The 18326-nt window shown below is 38.2% G+C and overlaps 1 protein-coding gene across 14 annotated transcripts in view; it reads right to left on the bottom strand.

Moving 5' to 3' along the window:
• Positions 1 to 18326, bottom strand: part of DNAH14 (dynein axonemal heavy chain 14) — a 276008-nt gene that overhangs the window by 54423 nt on the left and 203259 nt on the right. For all 14 annotated transcript variants that reach the window (XM_054694831.1, XM_054694834.1, XM_054694835.1 and 11 more), the window contains 4 exons: positions 15552 to 15711; positions 7038 to 7169; positions 6542 to 6637; positions 425 to 565 (listed from right to left, as the gene is read on the bottom strand). In XM_054694831.1, coding sequence (XP_054550806.1) covers positions 425 to 565; positions 6542 to 6637; positions 7038 to 7169; positions 15552 to 15711 — 529 coding nt within the window. The remainder of the gene's footprint in view (positions 1 to 424; positions 566 to 6541; positions 6638 to 7037; positions 7170 to 15551; positions 15712 to 18326) is intronic.

Raw genomic sequence — 18326 nt, 5'->3', positions numbered from 1 at the left:
ATCACAGAGGGGATTCCCATACAGAAAAGGCAGACGGATCAGAAGAGAAATTATAAGACCAGAAGATTTAGAACAAAATGAAATAATCTCTTTTTTTCCTAAACATATCTCCCTTTCAGTCCCACTGAGCTCCGGCTGTTGCTATGCTAGCAGCAGGTTTGCTGTGGGCCTCGTCAGACCAAAGTATGCTGACGTTTTTAGAACAAAAGAAAATAATTTCTGAACTTTGTAGTCTGTTACTTCAGTTTTAAGACTACTTGACTGGGATTTCCTTATTGTTAGTAAGACTGCCTACTGTTTGCAATAAGAAAAAGGATAATTAGTTTTAGGAGGCATATATCATCATCGTCAATGGAAAGAACATTTAGAGTTTGTGAAGCCGCGGGGAAATTAACGAAGACAATGAAACCAAAGGCAGACGCGCCTTCTCGTCCTCCAGGGTGGTCAGCAACACAGAGGCGCACTGCAAACGCCTGGTGGCCCGTTGCTTCCGATTTGCTAGCTGCTCCGTATCAGTGACAATATCCTTGTAGGCTGCCTGCAAATTTAGCAAGTGCTCTTCAATCTGAAAAATAATTATTTTGTGATTGAGACAAATCTTACACTCATTTTGCCTTAGCTCTTGACCTTTCAATTATGTCCCCTTTACCTTACAGTATGTCACCACAGTTCTTCATGAATGGATGGGTTACATTACCATTGAAAATGTACACTGCAGGAATTTAATGAACAACTCCTTGAAAGCAGAGTTTGCTCTTTAAAATACCATATTCCTACAAGGAGTCCTAAAGCCAGAACCTCAGAGGGAAAAATAACAACAAAAGAGGGCCAAAAAGTTATTAAAAGAATAAATAAATAAAATCAAAGGAAAGACAAACACAATGGCAAATACAGATGATAACCTATCAATATGAACTCTAAATGTAAATGGACTAAACTCTTCAATAAAAAGACACAGAGTTGCAGCCTGGATTAAGAAACAAAACCCAACCTTTTGCTGTCTCCAGGAAACACACTTAGCTACAAAAGATAAATATACACTCAAAGTTAAAGGATGGAAAACAATCCTACAAGCAAATGGACCAAAAAAGAAAGCAGGAACAGCTATACTTATGTCAGATAAAACAGACTTTAAACTCAAAAAGATAAAAAGAGACCCCAACGGTCACTACATTATGACCAAGGGGACAATACTTCAAGAAGAAATAACACTCATTAACATATATTCACCAAACGAAGGAGCACCAAAATATATCAGACAACTACTGTCATGTCTGAAAACAGACATCAGAGAAAACACATACGTAGTGGGAGACTTCAACACACCACTATCAACAACGGATAGATCAACGAGACAAAAAATAAGTAAAGACACTAAAGCTCTAAATAAGGATCTAGAGTTCTTGGGCTTAACAGACATCTAAAGAACACTAATCCCAAAAAAAATGTAGTACACATTTTTCTCAAGCACACACGGATCATTCTCCAGGATCGATCACATACTGGGACACAAGACAAACATATCAGATACACCAAGATTGAAATCATACCAACCATCTTTTCAGACCGTGAAGGCAACAAACTAGAAATAAACCATAAAAAGAAGGCAAGGAACTCTCCTACCTCATGGAGATTGAAAACCACACTTCTGGAAGATCACAGGACTAACAAGGAGATCAAAGAAGAAATTAAAAAATTCTTTCAATTGAATGACAAGGAGGACACCAATTTCCTAAATGTATGGGATGCAGCCAAAGCAGCAATAAGAGGAAAATATATAGCAAAAGAGTCTCACATCAAGAAACAAGAAAGAACTCAAAGAAACAACCTAATCTCGAAGCTCAAAGATCTAGAAAAAGAACAACAAAAAACCCCAAAACCAGTAGAAGAAAAGAAATAATAAAAACCAAAGCACAAATAAATGAAATTGAAACTAAAAAAAACAATCCAAAAGATCAATGAAACCAAGAGCTGGTTCTTGAAAAAAGTCAATAAAATAGACAAACCCCTAGCCAGGCTCACAAAGGAAAAAAGGGAGAAAGCACAAATAAACAGGATCATAAATGAAAGAGGAGAAATCACAACGGGCACAGCAGAAATCAAAAGAATAATCAGTAACTACTATGAACAGTTATATGCAAACAATTTCAACAATCTAGAGGAGATGGACAAATTCATACAACTCTACAATCACCCAAAGCTAGATAAAGAAGAAATAGAACACTTAAACAGACCAATTACAAGCAGCGAAATTGAAATGGTAATCAACAACCTCCCCAAAAACAAAAGCCCAGGACCTGATGGGTTTACAAATGAATTCTACCACACATTCAGAGACGAATTAGTGCCTATCCTTCACAAACTCTTCCAAAAAATTGAGAAGGAAGGGACAATAGCAAACACGTTCTATGAAGCCAACATTACACTAATACCAAAACTGAACAAGGACAACACAAAAAAGAAAAACTATAGGCCAATCTCCCTAATGAACACTGATGCAAAAATCCTCAATAAAATTTTAGCTATCAGAATCCAACAATGTATCCATAAGGTAATTCACCACGACCAAGTAGGATTCATGCCAGGGACATAAAGATGGTTCAACATCCAAAAATCAATCAACGTTATCCAACACATCAACAAAAAGAAATATAAAAACCATATGATAATATCAATAGATACCGAGAAAGCTTTCGACAAAGTGCAACACCCATTCATGATAAAAGCCCTTGAAATTCTTGGGATACAAGGTACATACCTCAACATCATAAAGGCCATATATGACAAGCCAATAGCCAGTATCATTCTCAATGGTGACAAGCTGAAAGCATTTCCATTAAGATCTGGAACAAGACAAGGATGTCCACTCTCACCACTGCTTTTCAATATAATACTGGAAGTCCTAGCCAGAGCAATAAGACAAGAGAAAGACATACAAGGAATCAAATAGAAAAAGAAGAAGTCAAACTATCACTATTTGCAGATGATATGATAATATACATAGAGAACCCCAAAAACTCCACAGAAAAACGAATTCAACTCATCAATCAGTTCAGTAAAGTGGCAGGATACAAAATCAACACGCAAAAGTCAGTAGCCTTCCTATACACAAACAATACATCTGAAGAAGAAGAAATCAAAAAAAAAAAATCCCTTTTATTATCAAAACAAAAAAAAATCAAATACTTGGGAATAAATCCAACAAAAGACCTATACAAAGAAAACTATAAAACACTGTTAAAAGAAATAGAAGAAGACACAAACAAATGGAAAGACTTCCCCTGCTCATGGATTGGAAGAATAAACATTATTAAAATGGCCATCCTACCAAAAGCAATATACAGATTCAATGCTATTCCAACAAAAATTTCAATGTCATTCTTCAAGGAAATACAACAATTATTGATGAAATTCATATGGAATCACCAAAACCCCCGAATAGCCAAAGCTCTCCTGAAAAAAAAAAAAAGAAGGGAATGGAGGCATCACACTCCCAGACTTCAAACTCTACTACAAAGCCATAATCATCAAAACTGCATGGTATTGGAACAAGGACAGACACACAGACCAATGGAATGGAATAGAAAATCCAGAAATAAACCCACAGATTTATGGTCAACTATTCTTTGAAAAGGCAAAGAATATGCATTGGAGCAAAGAAAGTTTGTTCAATAAATGGTGCTGGGAATACTGGGCCATTACATGCAAAAGAATGAAGCTTGACCACTACCTCACACCATACACAAAAATCAACTCAAAATGGATTAAAGAACTAGACATAAGACCTGAAACCATAAAATACATAGAAGGAAATATAGGCGAAACACTATGTGATATGCACATCAAAGACATCTTTACAGACACATCACCCAAAGCAGTGATAGTGAAGGCAAAGATAAACAGCTGGGACTACATCAAATTAAAGAGCTTCTGCACAGCAAAAGAGACAATAACAAAAACGAAGAGAAACCCCACCAACTGGGAGAACATTTTTGCACGCAACACTAATGATAAAGGACTGATCACAAAAATCTACAAAGAGCTGATGAGACTCAACAACAACAAAGAAAATAATCCAGTCAAAAAATGGGCAGAAGAGCTAATAAGAAACTTCTCTGAAGAGGAAATGCAAATGGCCAACAGGCATATGAAAAAATGTTCAACATCACTTGTCATCAGGGAAATGCAAATCAAAACTACCATGAGATACCATCTTATACCAGGGAGAATGGCACATATTAAAAAAACTAGCAACAACAAATGTTGGCAAGGATGTGGAGAAAAAGGAACTTTCCTGCACTGTTGGTGGGAGTGCAAACTGGTCCAACCACTATGGAGAGCTGTGTGGAGATTTCTGGACCTACTAAACATAGAGCTCCCATATGATCCAGCAATTCCACTCCTAGGTATTTACCCAAAGGACACAGAAACATCAATTCCAAAGAGCACCTGCACCCCTATGTTTATAGCAGCACTGTTTACAATAGCTCAGCTTTGGAAACAACCCCAATGCCCAAAAATAGATGACTGGATCAAGAAGATGTGGTACATATACACCATGGAATATTACTCAGCATTCAAAAAAGATAAACACATGCAATTTGCAGCAACATGGATGGCGCTGGAAGGGATCATGCTCAGGGAAATAAGCCAGAAAGAAAAAGAAAAATACCAGATGGTCTCACTCATAGCAGGAATCTAGAAAACTTAAATAAGGGACCAGGAAAATGAATAACTATTAGAAAGTGAAAATCAAATTCAACAAACAACTATGAACCAGAGACACTCTATGGGGGGTGGGGGGCAGGGAGGGGAGGGATTGGTGTCAAAATAAGGGGGAAGAAAAAAAAAAGAAGAAAAAAAAAGAAAAAGAAATAAAATAAAATAAAATACCGCCTTCTGGGCCTTCCCTGTGGTGCAGCAGGTTGAGCGCCGCACTGTGAAGCTGTCCGCAGCCTCTGCAGCGCTGGTTCGATACCGGCTTGCGGGTGAGGGTTCCACATGGCGTTGCAGACCTCTCCTGGCTCACCCACTGCTCCCCTCAGCAGTGTATTTCAGTCAATTCACCTGTTCTGTTCCCTACTCTCTCTCTGGTGAATCCTCTCACCACTCCACCCCCCCCCCCCCGCATCTCTGGCCTTACCCCAGATCTTGTATAAATAAATAAATAAATCTTTATTTAAAAAAAAAAAGGGCACCAGATTATATTTAAAAAAAAAATACCATCTTCCCCAGTAGGCTTTCTTACAGTCTTAGCATTTTGAGGATACATAATTTTCTGATTTATTTTTTACACAGAAAAAAATTATTTCAGCTTTTTACTCTAAGAAAATTATTGAACTCTTCATCCCAGATACACTGACAGTGCAGAGTAACTAATGAGTTTCTGAAATTAGTCAGGTAGGATTGAGTTACTGTTGAATGTATCCCATTTCAGTGGCCACTTTGGTTCAGAAAACAAAACCCCACTTTCTGTTGTCTCTCAGGAGATGCATCTGAGTTCCAAAGGTAAAAGTAAAAAAAAAAAAAAAAAGTAGATTCAAAGCAAAAAAGTTGGAAAACAACTTTATAAATATTTAAAATATTTTTATATATAATATATATATACTTTTATTTACCCATTAACTCCATAGTATACCAACACAAGCTAGTTTTCAGCAGCTACATGGGGTTCAAAAGCAAATGGGGTACAAAAAAAGGCAGAGGAAGAGATGCTTCTATCAGATAAAAAAGACTACCAGATAAGAAAAGTAACAAGAGGAAGAGGTGAACATTAAATGATGAGGGGATCAATATCTTCAAAAGATATAACACTCGGGCCTCCCTGATGGCACAGGGGGTTGAGAGCAGCGCTGTGAAGCTGTCGTCAGCCTCTGCAGCACAGGTTCATTCCCTGGTGGCCAGGGAGATACCCACATGGCGCCCCAGACCTCTCCCACTGTTCCCCTCTGCAGTGTATTTCCATCAGTCTGCCTGTTCTGCTCCCCACTCTGTTGCTGGTGAATCCTCTCACCCCCTCACACCTCTGGCCTGTACCCCCATTCTTGTATGCATAAATAAATAAATCTTTAAAAATAAGATATGACACTCATTGATATATGTGCACCAAACAAAGAACCCTCAAAATATATAAGGCAACTATTATCAAATCTGATACAAGGCACAGGCAGCAACAAAATAGTACAAGACAGGCTTAAGAGACAGTTTCAGGAGACTGAACCCCCCCAAAAGCTGAGAACACAGTGTCATAAGTGCATATGGGACATTCTCTAGGATAGATCACACGCTGGGTCACAAAACAAGTGCTGGTAATTTCATGAAGACTGAAATTACATCAAGTATATTCTCTGGTCAGAACCCACATGGGGAAAGGACACAATAAACTGCAGTAAAGGACTGTGGGTGCCGTGGTGGTGGGTGTGGTGTAACAACATGCGCCTGAGGAGGTGTGAGCCTATGTCTGTGAATCACATACAATGTTTCAAACCAACATTAACACAATAAAAAAATTTTTAATAAGTAAAAAAAAAAAAATTCTTACCAGCTGTAAACCTCTCTGTTTTTCAGTCAACCTCAGTCGATTAATATTTAGGACATTTTGAGCCTCAGCTATTTTGACTTGCTTGGGTCTTGCCAGCTTCAAATACAAAGTCACATCATTTAAGCGTTAAAGTCAAGTTCACTGTTAAGAATGTTCACTGCTAAGAATGTTGCTTATGTTTGAAAGACATTTGTGGATATCAACTCTTTAAAACCTTTCCCAGAATTACGCATACAAATATGCGTACAAAAGGGATACAGTTATTTTAATATGGTGAATAGTAAAACAAAACAACATCATAGTTGATTTAAATAGACTAATTCAACGGGTGCACTGAGTTAACAAAGGCGTTGGCTAACATCGTATGTTTGATTGAAGTGCTTTCATTAGGTACTCTGTCACAGAAATTCGTTTGATCATTGTTAAATAATAACTATTTCAGGGACTAAGTGTGTCACTTTCACATTGTTAGAGATATTTGGGAGGTGAACAATACCTTCTGCACATCATGGTAGTTATTCAATGCTATAACCCACTGGCACATAGAGCAACAAGCAACAGAGACTAGAGCAATCTTGTTTGGGTTGAAATCAGGCAAAGTTAAAATTTTTTTCAGCTTCACGAAAACCTAGAGAGAAGATAGTTCATGTATGACATGAGAACAAAATACAATTGATCTGAAATTTTTCTCAATCTAGGTTAGAATGAAATTTTATGTAAGAAATACTCAACAACTCTTCAACAGTAGAATCAACGACACATAACTAGGTATAAAAGGGCCCTAAAATGGCACTCAAGGTGCGTCTTGGCAGAGCAGCCCTGATGCAATGGTCTCTGGATACAATGATGGTTGGCCTGGGACACTCTGCTGCTCAGCAGGGATATTCTCTAGCTTTGTTGTGTCACATACCCATAGACCCACTGCACTGAAACCATACAAACTAGCTGAGATACATGGTATTTCTCATCTGCTTTTTTGAACTATAACCAGAATAAAATTCTCCTCAGACTAAGATTCATTCCTTTTCTCTTCCTTTCCAACCAAGTATTTCCTATTTTAACTATAAGTACAGAACCATTTTGCTGAACAATTTAGATATCAGGTAGTCCATTCTCTATTTTTTTGTGCTCTTGTTATAGTACAATTACCTTTTTAATCATTTCTATTAATTGTTATTAGCTTGAAATATTTAATTAACCAAATCCATGTTTTTGCTAAAAGTGCTTCAGAGAGTAGTTGTGGCATTAATTCATGAATATGAATATCAGCACTAACATTCTGCTAAAAAATTCACCTTGTTCTTTTACTACCCTCTACTTATTAATTGCACATTCCATAAAATTTAACTAATTAATTATAGTATTAGTTATTTAATGTCTTTTTTTCCTATTACAATGTAAACTTCATACTATCAAGGAGTGAGTTGGTCTTGAAACTATCTTAATGTCTCATCATGTCTCTTACAAACAAGAACTATAAATACTTTTCGAATGAATTAATGAATATTCACTCCTTCAGCTTAGGACTGTGCCCTTTACATGTCCACAAAATATCCCAGTCCCTGAACATCCATGTCAGGTCAACTCTGATGTAATATTTGTATTTGGATACACTTCAACCTCTACAGTATTCAGTTCATTTCTACAAGGGTTTTCCTGTGGCAGCAGCCACTTCCTGGCACTACTAAATAAATTAGTTTCTTAGGGGTATTGTAAAAAAATGCCACATGACTTCAACTTAAATGTGGAATCTAAAAAAAGAATAACCTATAAAACTAACTTGTAAATCTAGAGAACAAGACTGATGGTTGCCAGAGATGGGACTGGGAGCTGGGCAAAGTGGGTGAAGATGATCAAAATTCCACAAACTTGTAGAATATATACACAATGGAATATTCCGTTATTAAGAAAGATGAAATTTTGGCATGAAATGGATGGATCTCGAGGTGATCATGCTGAGTAAAATAAGACAGTAATTAGATAAATCTTGAGGATGTACAGTATTGACTATATTTAATAATAATGTATTGCATATTTGAAGTTGAGGGAGTAAAATCATAAAAGATCTCATAACAAGGAAAAATTGTAGCTGTTTGTAGTGATAGATGTTAACTCAAATTACTGTGGCCATCATTTCACAGTACTGCACGCAAAATTGTATCTTTATATTATAGACTTGAATTACTATCATCTTATGTGTCCAATGTATGTCAATAAAAAAGTATCAAATATCTTTATCCACTCAATGTACTTTCACAATATAATGCAATTCATCCATAAGCTTTCTCTCAACATTGACCTGTTCTCCATTCTTACTATTTAAAGAGATTTTGAGACTGGATGATTTCTTCTTTTTTTTTTTTGTTGCTAATACTCCATTTATTGATGAATTAAGCTTATCCATCTTGATAGTTTACATGATTTGGCAATTATAAGCATTTTTATGCTGATTTTTTTAAATAATAAATGTTATTTTTATATTCCCCATACAATTGCAGCCCCCCCATTCTGACCCCAATCCCTCCCCTCCCGCCCCTCACCCCCCAAAAAGTGTCTCTGGTTCATAGTTTTTTGTTGATTTTCATTTTCACTTTCTTATAGTTATTCATTTTCCTGGTCCCTTATTTAAGTTTTCTAGATTCCTGCTATGAGTGAGACTATCCGGTATATTTCTTTTTCTTTTTGGCTTTTTTCACTGAGCATGATCCCTTCCAGCGCCATCCATGTTGCTGCAAATTGCATGTGTTTATCTTTTTTGAATGCTGAGTAATATTCCATGGTGTATATGTACCACATCTTCTTGATCCAGTCATCTATTTTTGGGCATTTGGGCTGTTTCCAAATCTTAGCTATTGTAAATAGTGCTGCTATAAATATACGGGTGCAGGTGTTCTTTGGAATGGATGTTTCTGTGTCCTTTGGGTAAAGACCTAGGAGTGGAATTGCTGGATCATATGGAAGCTCTATGATTAGTAGGTCTAGAAATCTCCACACAGCTCTCCATAGTGGTTGGACCAGTTTGCACTCCCACCAGCAGTGCAGAAGAGTTCCTTTTTCTCCACACCCTCGCCAACATTTGTTGTTGCTAGTTTTTTTAATATGTGCCATTCTCACTGGTGTGAGATGGTATCTCATGGTAGTTTTGATTTGCATTTCCCTGATGACAAGTGATGTTGAACATTTTTTCATATGCCTGTTGGCCATTTGCATTTCCTCTTCAGAGAAGTTTCTTTTTAGCTCTTCTGCCCATTTTTTGACTGGGTTATTTTCTTTGTTGTTGCTGAGTCTCATCAGCTCTTTGCAGATTTTTGTGATCAGTCCTTTATCATTAGTGTTGTGTGCAAAAATGTTCTCCCAATTGGTGGGGTTTCTCTTTGTTTTTGTTATCGTCTCTTTTGCTGTGCAGAAGCTCTTTAATTTGATGTAGTCCCAGCTGTTTATCTTTGCCTTCACTATCACTGCTTTGGGTGATGTGTCTGTAAAGATGTCTTTGATGTGCAAATCACATAGTGTTTCGCCTATGTTTCCTTCTATATATTTTATGGTTTCAGGTCTTATGTCTAGTTATTTAATCCATTTTGAGTTGATTTTTGTGTATGGTGTGAGGTAGTGGTCAAGCTTTATTCTTTTGCATGTAGCGACCCAGTTTTCCCAACACCATTTATTGAACAAACTTTCTTTGCTACAATGCATAGTCTTTGCTCCTTTGTCAAAGATTAGTTGACCATAAATCTGTGGGTTTATTTCTGGATTTTCTATTCCATTCCATTGGTCTGTATGTCTGTTCTTGTTCTAATATGATGCAGTTTTGATGATTATGGCTTTGTAGTATAGTTTGAAGTCTGGGAGTGTGATGCCTCCATTCCCTTCTCTTTTTTTCAGGAGAGCTTTGGCTATTCGGGGTTTTTTGTGATTCCATATGAATTTCATCAATAATTGTTGTATTTCTTTGAAGAATGACATTGAGATTTTTATTGGAATAGCATTGAATCTGTATATTGCTTTTGGTAGGATGGCCATTTTAATAATGTTTATTCTTCCAATCCATGAGCAGGGGATGTCTTTCCATTTCTTTGTGTCTTCTTCTATTTCTTTTAACAGTGTTTTATAGTTTTCTTTGTATAGGTCCTTTACCTCTTTTGTTAGATTTATTCCCAAATATTTGATTTTTTTTGTTTCGATAATAAAAGAGATGGTTTTTTTGATTTCTTCTTCTTCAGATTTATTGTTTGTGTATAGGAAGGCTACTGACTTTTGCGTGTTGATTTTGTATCCTGCCACTTTACTGAACTGATTGATGAGTTGAATTCGTTTTTCTGTGGAGTTTTTGGGGTTCTCTATGTATATTATCATATCATCTGCAAATAGTGATAGTTTGACTTCTTCTTTTCCTATTTGGATTCCTTGGATTCTTTCCCTTGTCTTATTGCTCTGGCTAGGACTTTCAGTATTATATTGAAGAGCGGTGGTGAGAGTGGACATCCTTGTCTTGTTCCAGATCTTAATGAAATTGCTTTCAGCTTTTCACCATAGAGAATGGTACTGGCTGTTGGCTTGTCATAGATGGCCTTTATGATGTTGAGGTATGTTCCTTGTATCCCAAGAATTTCAAGGACTTTTATCATGAATGCGTGTTGCACTTTGTCGAAAGCTTTCTCAGCATCTATTGATATTATCATATGGTTTTTATATTTCTTTTTGTTGATGTGTTGGATAATGTTGATTGATTTTCGGATGTTAAACCATCCTTGTGTCCCTGGAATGAATCCTACTTGGTCGTGGTGAATTATCTTATGGATGCATTGTTGGATTCTGATAGCTAAAATTTTATTGAGGATTTTTGCATCAGTGTTCATTAGGGAGATTGGCCTGTAGTTTTCCTTTTTTGTGTTGTCCTTGTTCGGTTTTGGTATTAGTGTAATGTTGGCTTCATAGAACATGTTTGGTATTGTCCCTTCCTTCTCAATTTTTTGAAAGAGTTTGTGAAGGATAGGCACTAATTCATCTCTGAATGTTTGGTAGAATTCATTTGTAAATCCATCAGGTCCTGGGCTTTTGTTTTTGGGGAGGTTTTTGATTACCATTTCAATTTTGCTAATTGTCATTGGTCTGTTTAGGTGTTCTATTTCTTCTTTATCTAGCTTTGGGTGATTGTAGAGTTGTAGGAATTTGTCCATCTCCTCTAGATTGTTGAACTTGTTTCCATACAACTGTTCATAGTAGTTACTGATTATTCTTTTGATTTCTGCTGTGTCTGTTGTGATTTCTCCTCTTTCATTTGTGATCCTGTTTATTTGTGCTTTCTCCCTTTTTTCCTTTGTGAGCCTGGCTAGGGGTTTGTCTATTTTATTGATTTTTTCAAAGAACCAGCTCGTGGTTTCATTGATCTTTTGGATTGTTTTTTTAGTTTCAATTTCATTTATTTCTGCTTTGGTTTTTATTATTTCTTTTCTTCTACTGGTTTTGGGGTTTTTTTGTTGTTCTTTTTCTAGATCTTTGAGCTTCGAGATTAGGTTGTTTCTTTGAGTTCTTTCTTGTTTTTTGATGTGAGCTTCTATTGCTATATATTTTCCTCTTATTACTGCTTTTGCTGCATCCCATACATTTAGGACATTGGTGTCCTCCTTGTCATTCAATTCAAAGAATTTTTTAATTTCTTCTTTGATCTCCTCATTAGTCCAGTGGTCTTCCAGTAGTGTGGTTTTTAATCTCCATGAGGTAGGAAAGTTACTTGCCTTCTTTTTATGGTTTATTTCTAGTTTGATGCCTTCATGGTGAGAAAAGATGGTTGATATGATTTCAATCTTGGTGTATCTGTTAATGTTTGTCTTGTGCCCCAGTATGTGATCGATCCTGGAGAATGATCCGTGTGCGCTTGAGAAAAATGTGTACTCCATTTTTTGGGGGTTTAGTGTTCTATAGATGTCTGTTAAGCCCAAATGCTCTAGGTCCTTATTTAGAGCTTTAGTTTCTTTACTTATTTTTTGTCTTGTTGATCTATCCATTGTTGATAGTGGTGTGTTGAAGTCTCCCACTATGTATGTGTTTTCTCTGATGTCTGTTTTCAGAGTAGTCTGATATATTTTGGTGCTTCTTCGTTTGGTGAGTATATGTTAATGAGTGTTATTTCTTCTTGAAGTATTGTCCCCTTGATCATAATGTAGTGACCATTGGGGTCTCTTTTTATTTTTTTGATTTTGAACTCTGTTTTATCTGATATAAGTATAGCTGTTCCTGCTTTCTTTTTTGGTCCATTTGCTTATAGGATTGTTTTCCATCCTTTAACTTTGAGCCTATTTTTATCTTTTGTAGCTAAATGTGTTTCCTGGAGACAGCAAAAGGTTGGGTTTTGTTTCTTAATCCAGGCTGCAACTCTGTGTCTTTTTATTGAAGAGTTTAGTCCATTTACATTTAGAGTTAATATTGATATGTTAGCATTTGTATTTGCCATTGTGTTTGTCTTTCCTTTGATTTTATTTATTTATTCTTTTAATAACTTTTTTTTTTTTTGGCCTTCTTTCGTTGTTATTCGTCCCTCTGAGGTTCTGGCTTTAGGATTCCTTGTAGTATTTTTTGGAATGGGGATTTAGTCGTAATGAAATTCCAGAGTTTCTCTTTGTCTGGGAAGGTCCTTATTCTTTCTTCATAGAGGAAGGAGAGCTCTGCGGGATAGAGTATTCTTGGTTGGCATCTGTTTTCTTGGAGTCTGTTGACTATGTCCCTCCACTCTTTCCTTGCCCGTAGTGTTTCTTCAGAGAAGTCTGATGTCAGCCTGATTGGTTTTCCTTTGAATGTTATCTGTTTCTTCCCTCTTGTCAGCTTCATTATTTTTTCCTTGTCCTGGATTCTTGGGAGCTTTACTATTATGTGTCTTGCTGTATTTTTCCTTTTGTTGTGGAAGTTTGGTGTTCTTCTTGCTTCTTGTATATCAATTTTCAGCTCCTTCTTCGCGTTTGGGAAGTTCTCTTCAATTATCTCTTGGAATATTTTCTCTGTTCCTACATCTCTCTCCTCTCCTTCTGGAATTCCTATAACTCTTATATTTCCTTTCCTCATGGAGTCAGATAGTTTCCGAAGTCTTTCTTCGTTCTTTTTCCTTCGTACTTCTCTTTCCTTTTCTGTTTTGGTTCTTTTTATTTCTGTGTCTTCAAGAGTACTTATTCGTTCTTCCATTTCATCTATTCTGCTTTCATTGCTTTTCCCAGAGTTCTTTAGTTCCTCCATTAATTCTTTGATCTCCTGCGTTTCTTTTGCTTCCCTCTTTAGGGACTCAATTTCCTTCTTCTGATCATTGTTTTCCTTTATGAGTTCTGTCATTTTTTTAATCACGGCAATTTTAAATTCTCTTTCTGGAAGGCTCAGAAGTTCTTCCAAGTTACTGTCATTGCAATCTGGGGGGTGGTTTTCTTTTTGTGGTGTGCTTTTTTCCTGAGGAGTTGTTAGGTTGCATGTGGTTCTTCTACTCCCTACTGTCTGTTTTCTAATTTGTCATATGCATTGGGACACTGTGTTGCTCGGACTGGCCGGCATCTTGGGTGAACTTCTCCGCTCCCCTCTGGCTCCTCCAGGAGCCATCTCTGGCTTCTGAGGGAGCTTTCTGCTGGCTTCAGGAAGTCTTTACTGAAGAAATGTCCCTGTTCTAAAATGGCAACGCGGGACTCAGTCCCTGAGCATCCGGTCTCAGGCACACTCTTCTGCGCGCCTGGTCTGTCCCGGCCGTGGGTGCCTGTTCACTCTGTGGGCTCAGACTGCTGGTCGGAAGGGGCCTGGCGTGGGCTAACTTCCCAGCTGGCCACTGTCTCCTCCAGGAGCCTTCTGCCCTTTTCAAGCAGTCTTAAGAAATTTCCCTGTTCTATGGGGTGTTAGTGACTTTTTTTTCTGGTCGCTAGGTGGCGCCAGAGAGCTCTCCTATGACAATAGGAGGGGGGGCTGTTTTTCGCCCCCCCCCACCCCGTGGGACAGGGAACAGAGCGGGAATGGTAGGGTAAACCTCAACGGCTTTGGGGTGCTGTGTCTGCCTTGTGCCCCACCGTCGTGGAGAACCCACGCCCCAAACTTCGTGCCCCGGGTCTCAGTTCCAAAGCCCTCAGGTCCAGGACGCGGGCTGTAGCCCAGTTCAGTGGTGCGGGAATGGCGCCTTTTGCACCCCACTCCCGTGCCTGGGCGCCTGGTTCCTGCTTACTCAGTGAGGGCCTTTCACCTCAGTGAGGGCCTCCGAGCGTCTCCCCGCAAGCCTAGGTCGCAGGCATGGGGACCTGGGCAGCCGCGATCCCGATCCCCGTTTGCTTTTCAAGCGCGCTAAGCGCCCTGCTTTTCTGCGCAAGCTCACCGGCCGGCCAGGGGCTGTGTGAGCGTCTCCTCCAGAGTCTCTTTGTTCTCTAATGGCACCGGGAGCCGTTCGCTCACCGCCGCGGCGGATCCTGCAGGGTTCTCCACAGCTCCCGTTCACGGGGTGTGGTGGCTGCAATAGTTCCTTTCCACTCACAGTCCCGCTTGCTGCGTCGTTTGTTCTTGTTGGCCGTTTTGGTTTGTTTTCCTCCTCTCTGCCGGTCGGAGAGTGCCGACTCTGTGGGCAGGGGAGGGGAGCAGGGTTCTGCGCTTTCCTCCCTTCTAGTCCTCTTTTATGCCACTTTCTTCTTAGGGTAGTTTGATCGAGTCGTCAGTTTATCTTCCGTGTCCCAGTTCTCACTGGGACCTGCCGCTTTTCTTCCCTGTTAACTTTTTTTTTAATGGGAGATCTTACTCGCAGCGTCTCCTCGTCGCCATGTTGCTCCGCCTGATTCACATGATGTTTTCTTATCTGGGTGACATGTTGCTCTTGCTTGAAACTTTCAGGAGATCTAAAAAGTTTGGATACCCACCTCGCTCTCTGACCTTTTAACTTTTGCCATTGCCTTTGAATTTTAATATGATTCCAATTCCTAATACACCTATTTGATGTATAAATTGTATAACTGATTATAAATACAGACTGCATCAGTTATGCATTAATTATGGTTAAACTTTTTACCTTATCAGGTATGCTGTCCTTGTCAAGGTTAGTCAGTTTTTTTAGGAAACCACTTTCTAAAAGAAGTAACTTTGCTGCAGTCCAGCTTGGCTTCTTTTGCAGGAGGATGCAAACTGCATTCATAACAGTCAGTACAAGGTATGGAGGTCGTGTGTATACTCTGAAATAAATGGTAAACATTCAGTTAAATTTACAATTAAATCAAATGTACTCTGTAAATTATCTCCGAAGACAAAATGCACAGTTTTTAAATAAGCATTTTGATAACAACTTGCCAATAAATTGCTATTTCATTATTTGATTATCTTTTATAATCTGTTTATCTTTAATATAACCGTATCTTCGCTTTAGGAAGATGACATGCATAAAACATCTGAGTTTTATGTAATGCAATTCATCCAGAAACTTAATGTAGAACATTTGAGTTAGAGGTTAATTCTTTTCATTATAAAAGTTTAAAAAGTTCTTACTGCAGAGTCCCCTAAAGTTGAAACCCCCCTAGTTCATCTCAGTCTTGATTTACTGAAAACTAATTGAAAAAGATAGTGTGTGAACATGAAGGTAGAGGGGAGAGTTAGGGGTTAGCCTGATTTTTGTGATTTAAGGGATGCTTTAAGGTGCAACCTCCCTTAAATACATCCTGATTTTCCTTCATTCTGATCTAAAATTTCTACCATAAAGATCACTGATAGAACGGTGTGTGTGGGTAGGGGAGGGATAAATGGAAATTTGTCCCTAAAGTGATCAAAATGTGATTATTGGAACACCTAAAGCTGCCTCTGAGCTATGTCCTAATCAGTTGATGTGCGGCTGGCCTTGCATTGGAGAATGGGCAGCCACGGGTCAGAATAACACCCACAGAAAGTAAATTTCAATGAAGGGCCACAATGGGGTGATAGTGTTTGTGCAACAACGTGTGGAACTTGGAAGCAAAGAGACAGGGTAATGAGACTCCCCCAAATAAGAATCACATAGACTCTCCAAAGGAAGAAAGGAATTTTTTTATTATTTTTTTTTAATTTTATATATATATTTTTACATCATTTTTCATTTTTGCACAGTGTATGCATTTTCATAAAAAAAAAGGAATCTTTTGAGAGGGAAAAAAAGGCACATGCAAAGACTTCCAGCTCAACACTAGTTTTCTTTTTTTTTAAGATTTATTTTAATTTATTTATGCATACAAGAACTGGGATGTAGGCCAGAGGTACAGGGTGGGAGGTGTTGAGAAGATTCACCAGAAACGAGAAGGGAGCAGAACAGGTGGATCTACTGAAATACGCTGCTGAGGGGAGCAGCGGGAGAGGCAGAGGAGGTCTGCTGAGACATGTGGGTTAACTCCCTGGCCAGGGATTGAACTCAGGCCACAGTGATGATAGCACAATGTGCCACCAGGGAGACCTCTCAAGGCTTATTTTCTTGACCTTTGTAGTACTAGGGCAGGATACAGGGTTTGATCAGAGGAAACCTCTAATTGGCCCTACAACCCAAATGCCCAAAAATAATGACTGGATCAAGAAGATGTGGTATATATACACAATGGAATACTATTCAGCAATCAAAAATGATAAATTCATGCCATTTGCAGCATCTTGGATGGGGCTGGAAGGGATTATGCTCAGTGAAATAAGTCAGAAGGAAAAAGAAAAATACCAGATGGTTTCACTAACAGGAGCAATATAGGGGAAACAGATAAGGGATCAGGACAAAAAATAATAATAATATATATTTTTTTAATTAACAGGCAACTACGAATCAGAGACATTCTACAGGGGAGGGGGAGAGAGAGGTATCAAGACAGGACAGAGAGGGAAGAGCACTAGGGACTATGGTGATGGTGCATGGATGAATTGGATTTGGAAATTTTACGGGGACTACACCTGAGAAGAGAAAGCAAATATTGTACAAAAATGAACAATGATGCAAAACATATGAAAATAAATTTTAAAATAAAAAAATAAAGTAAACTTTATTGAGCACCTGCCTTATACCAGACTCTATTTTAAGCATTTTTACATTTTATATTAATTCTTCCAAACTTCTCAACTTCTGTTATCTTTGTTGTATAAAAAAGGAAACGGAGGTATGAAGATGCTACACAACCAGAAGGTGATAGTGACAGGATTCTAATCCAGGAAGCCTGGTAGCAGAGTCCAAGGGCTTAAACAAAATGATGTACTGTCCCTCAGAAATCAGGCTACTGGGAATTTCAGCTGATTTCTCTCTCAGGAAAATCTGCCACAGAAAAAACTAAGAGAACAGAATTTCTGAAACCAAGTCCCAAGATTAAGGGGGAGCTACGTTGGGATAGGGCTGGGTCCTGCTGCTTCCCTCGTGTCATCTTCTGCTACTCCCCTTGCTAACTAAGCTTCAGTCATCCAGGTCTTTTGCAGTTCCTGAAACCCACCAAGCATATTTCTGCCTTAAGACTTGTGCTTTCCATTTGTGCTGTTTAGAATACTCTTTCTCTAGATACCTTCCTGGTTTATATTCAGCTTCATTCCATTCTCTGCTTCAGTGTTACCTCATCAAAAAGGCACCCCCAGCTGTTAATTGCTGTAACCTCAACCTCTAGAGTGGGGACCCTGTTCATAGTGTGCACTGTATATATTTGCTGAATAAATGAATAAATTAAAGAATGCTAAGACTAAGTACATACCAATGAGGTAACCGAGGGGAAAAGAAGTAAAAAAAATGCCCTCTTCCTATTTGTTTTTCAACTTTAGGTGGAATAACTTCAGCATTGTGAGAGTCTGTTCTTAACCATAAAACACA

The sequence above is a fragment of the Talpa occidentalis genome, unplaced genomic scaffold (assembly GCF_014898055.3).
Source record: "Talpa occidentalis isolate TD23 unplaced genomic scaffold, MPIMG_talOcc4v2.1 talOcc4.14, whole genome shotgun sequence".
NCBI classification, from domain to species: domain Eukaryota; kingdom Metazoa; phylum Chordata; class Mammalia; order Eulipotyphla; family Talpidae; genus Talpa; species Talpa occidentalis.
Note: the sequence above shows the minus strand (reverse complement) of the source record. Positions and strands in the feature narration are given on the sequence as shown.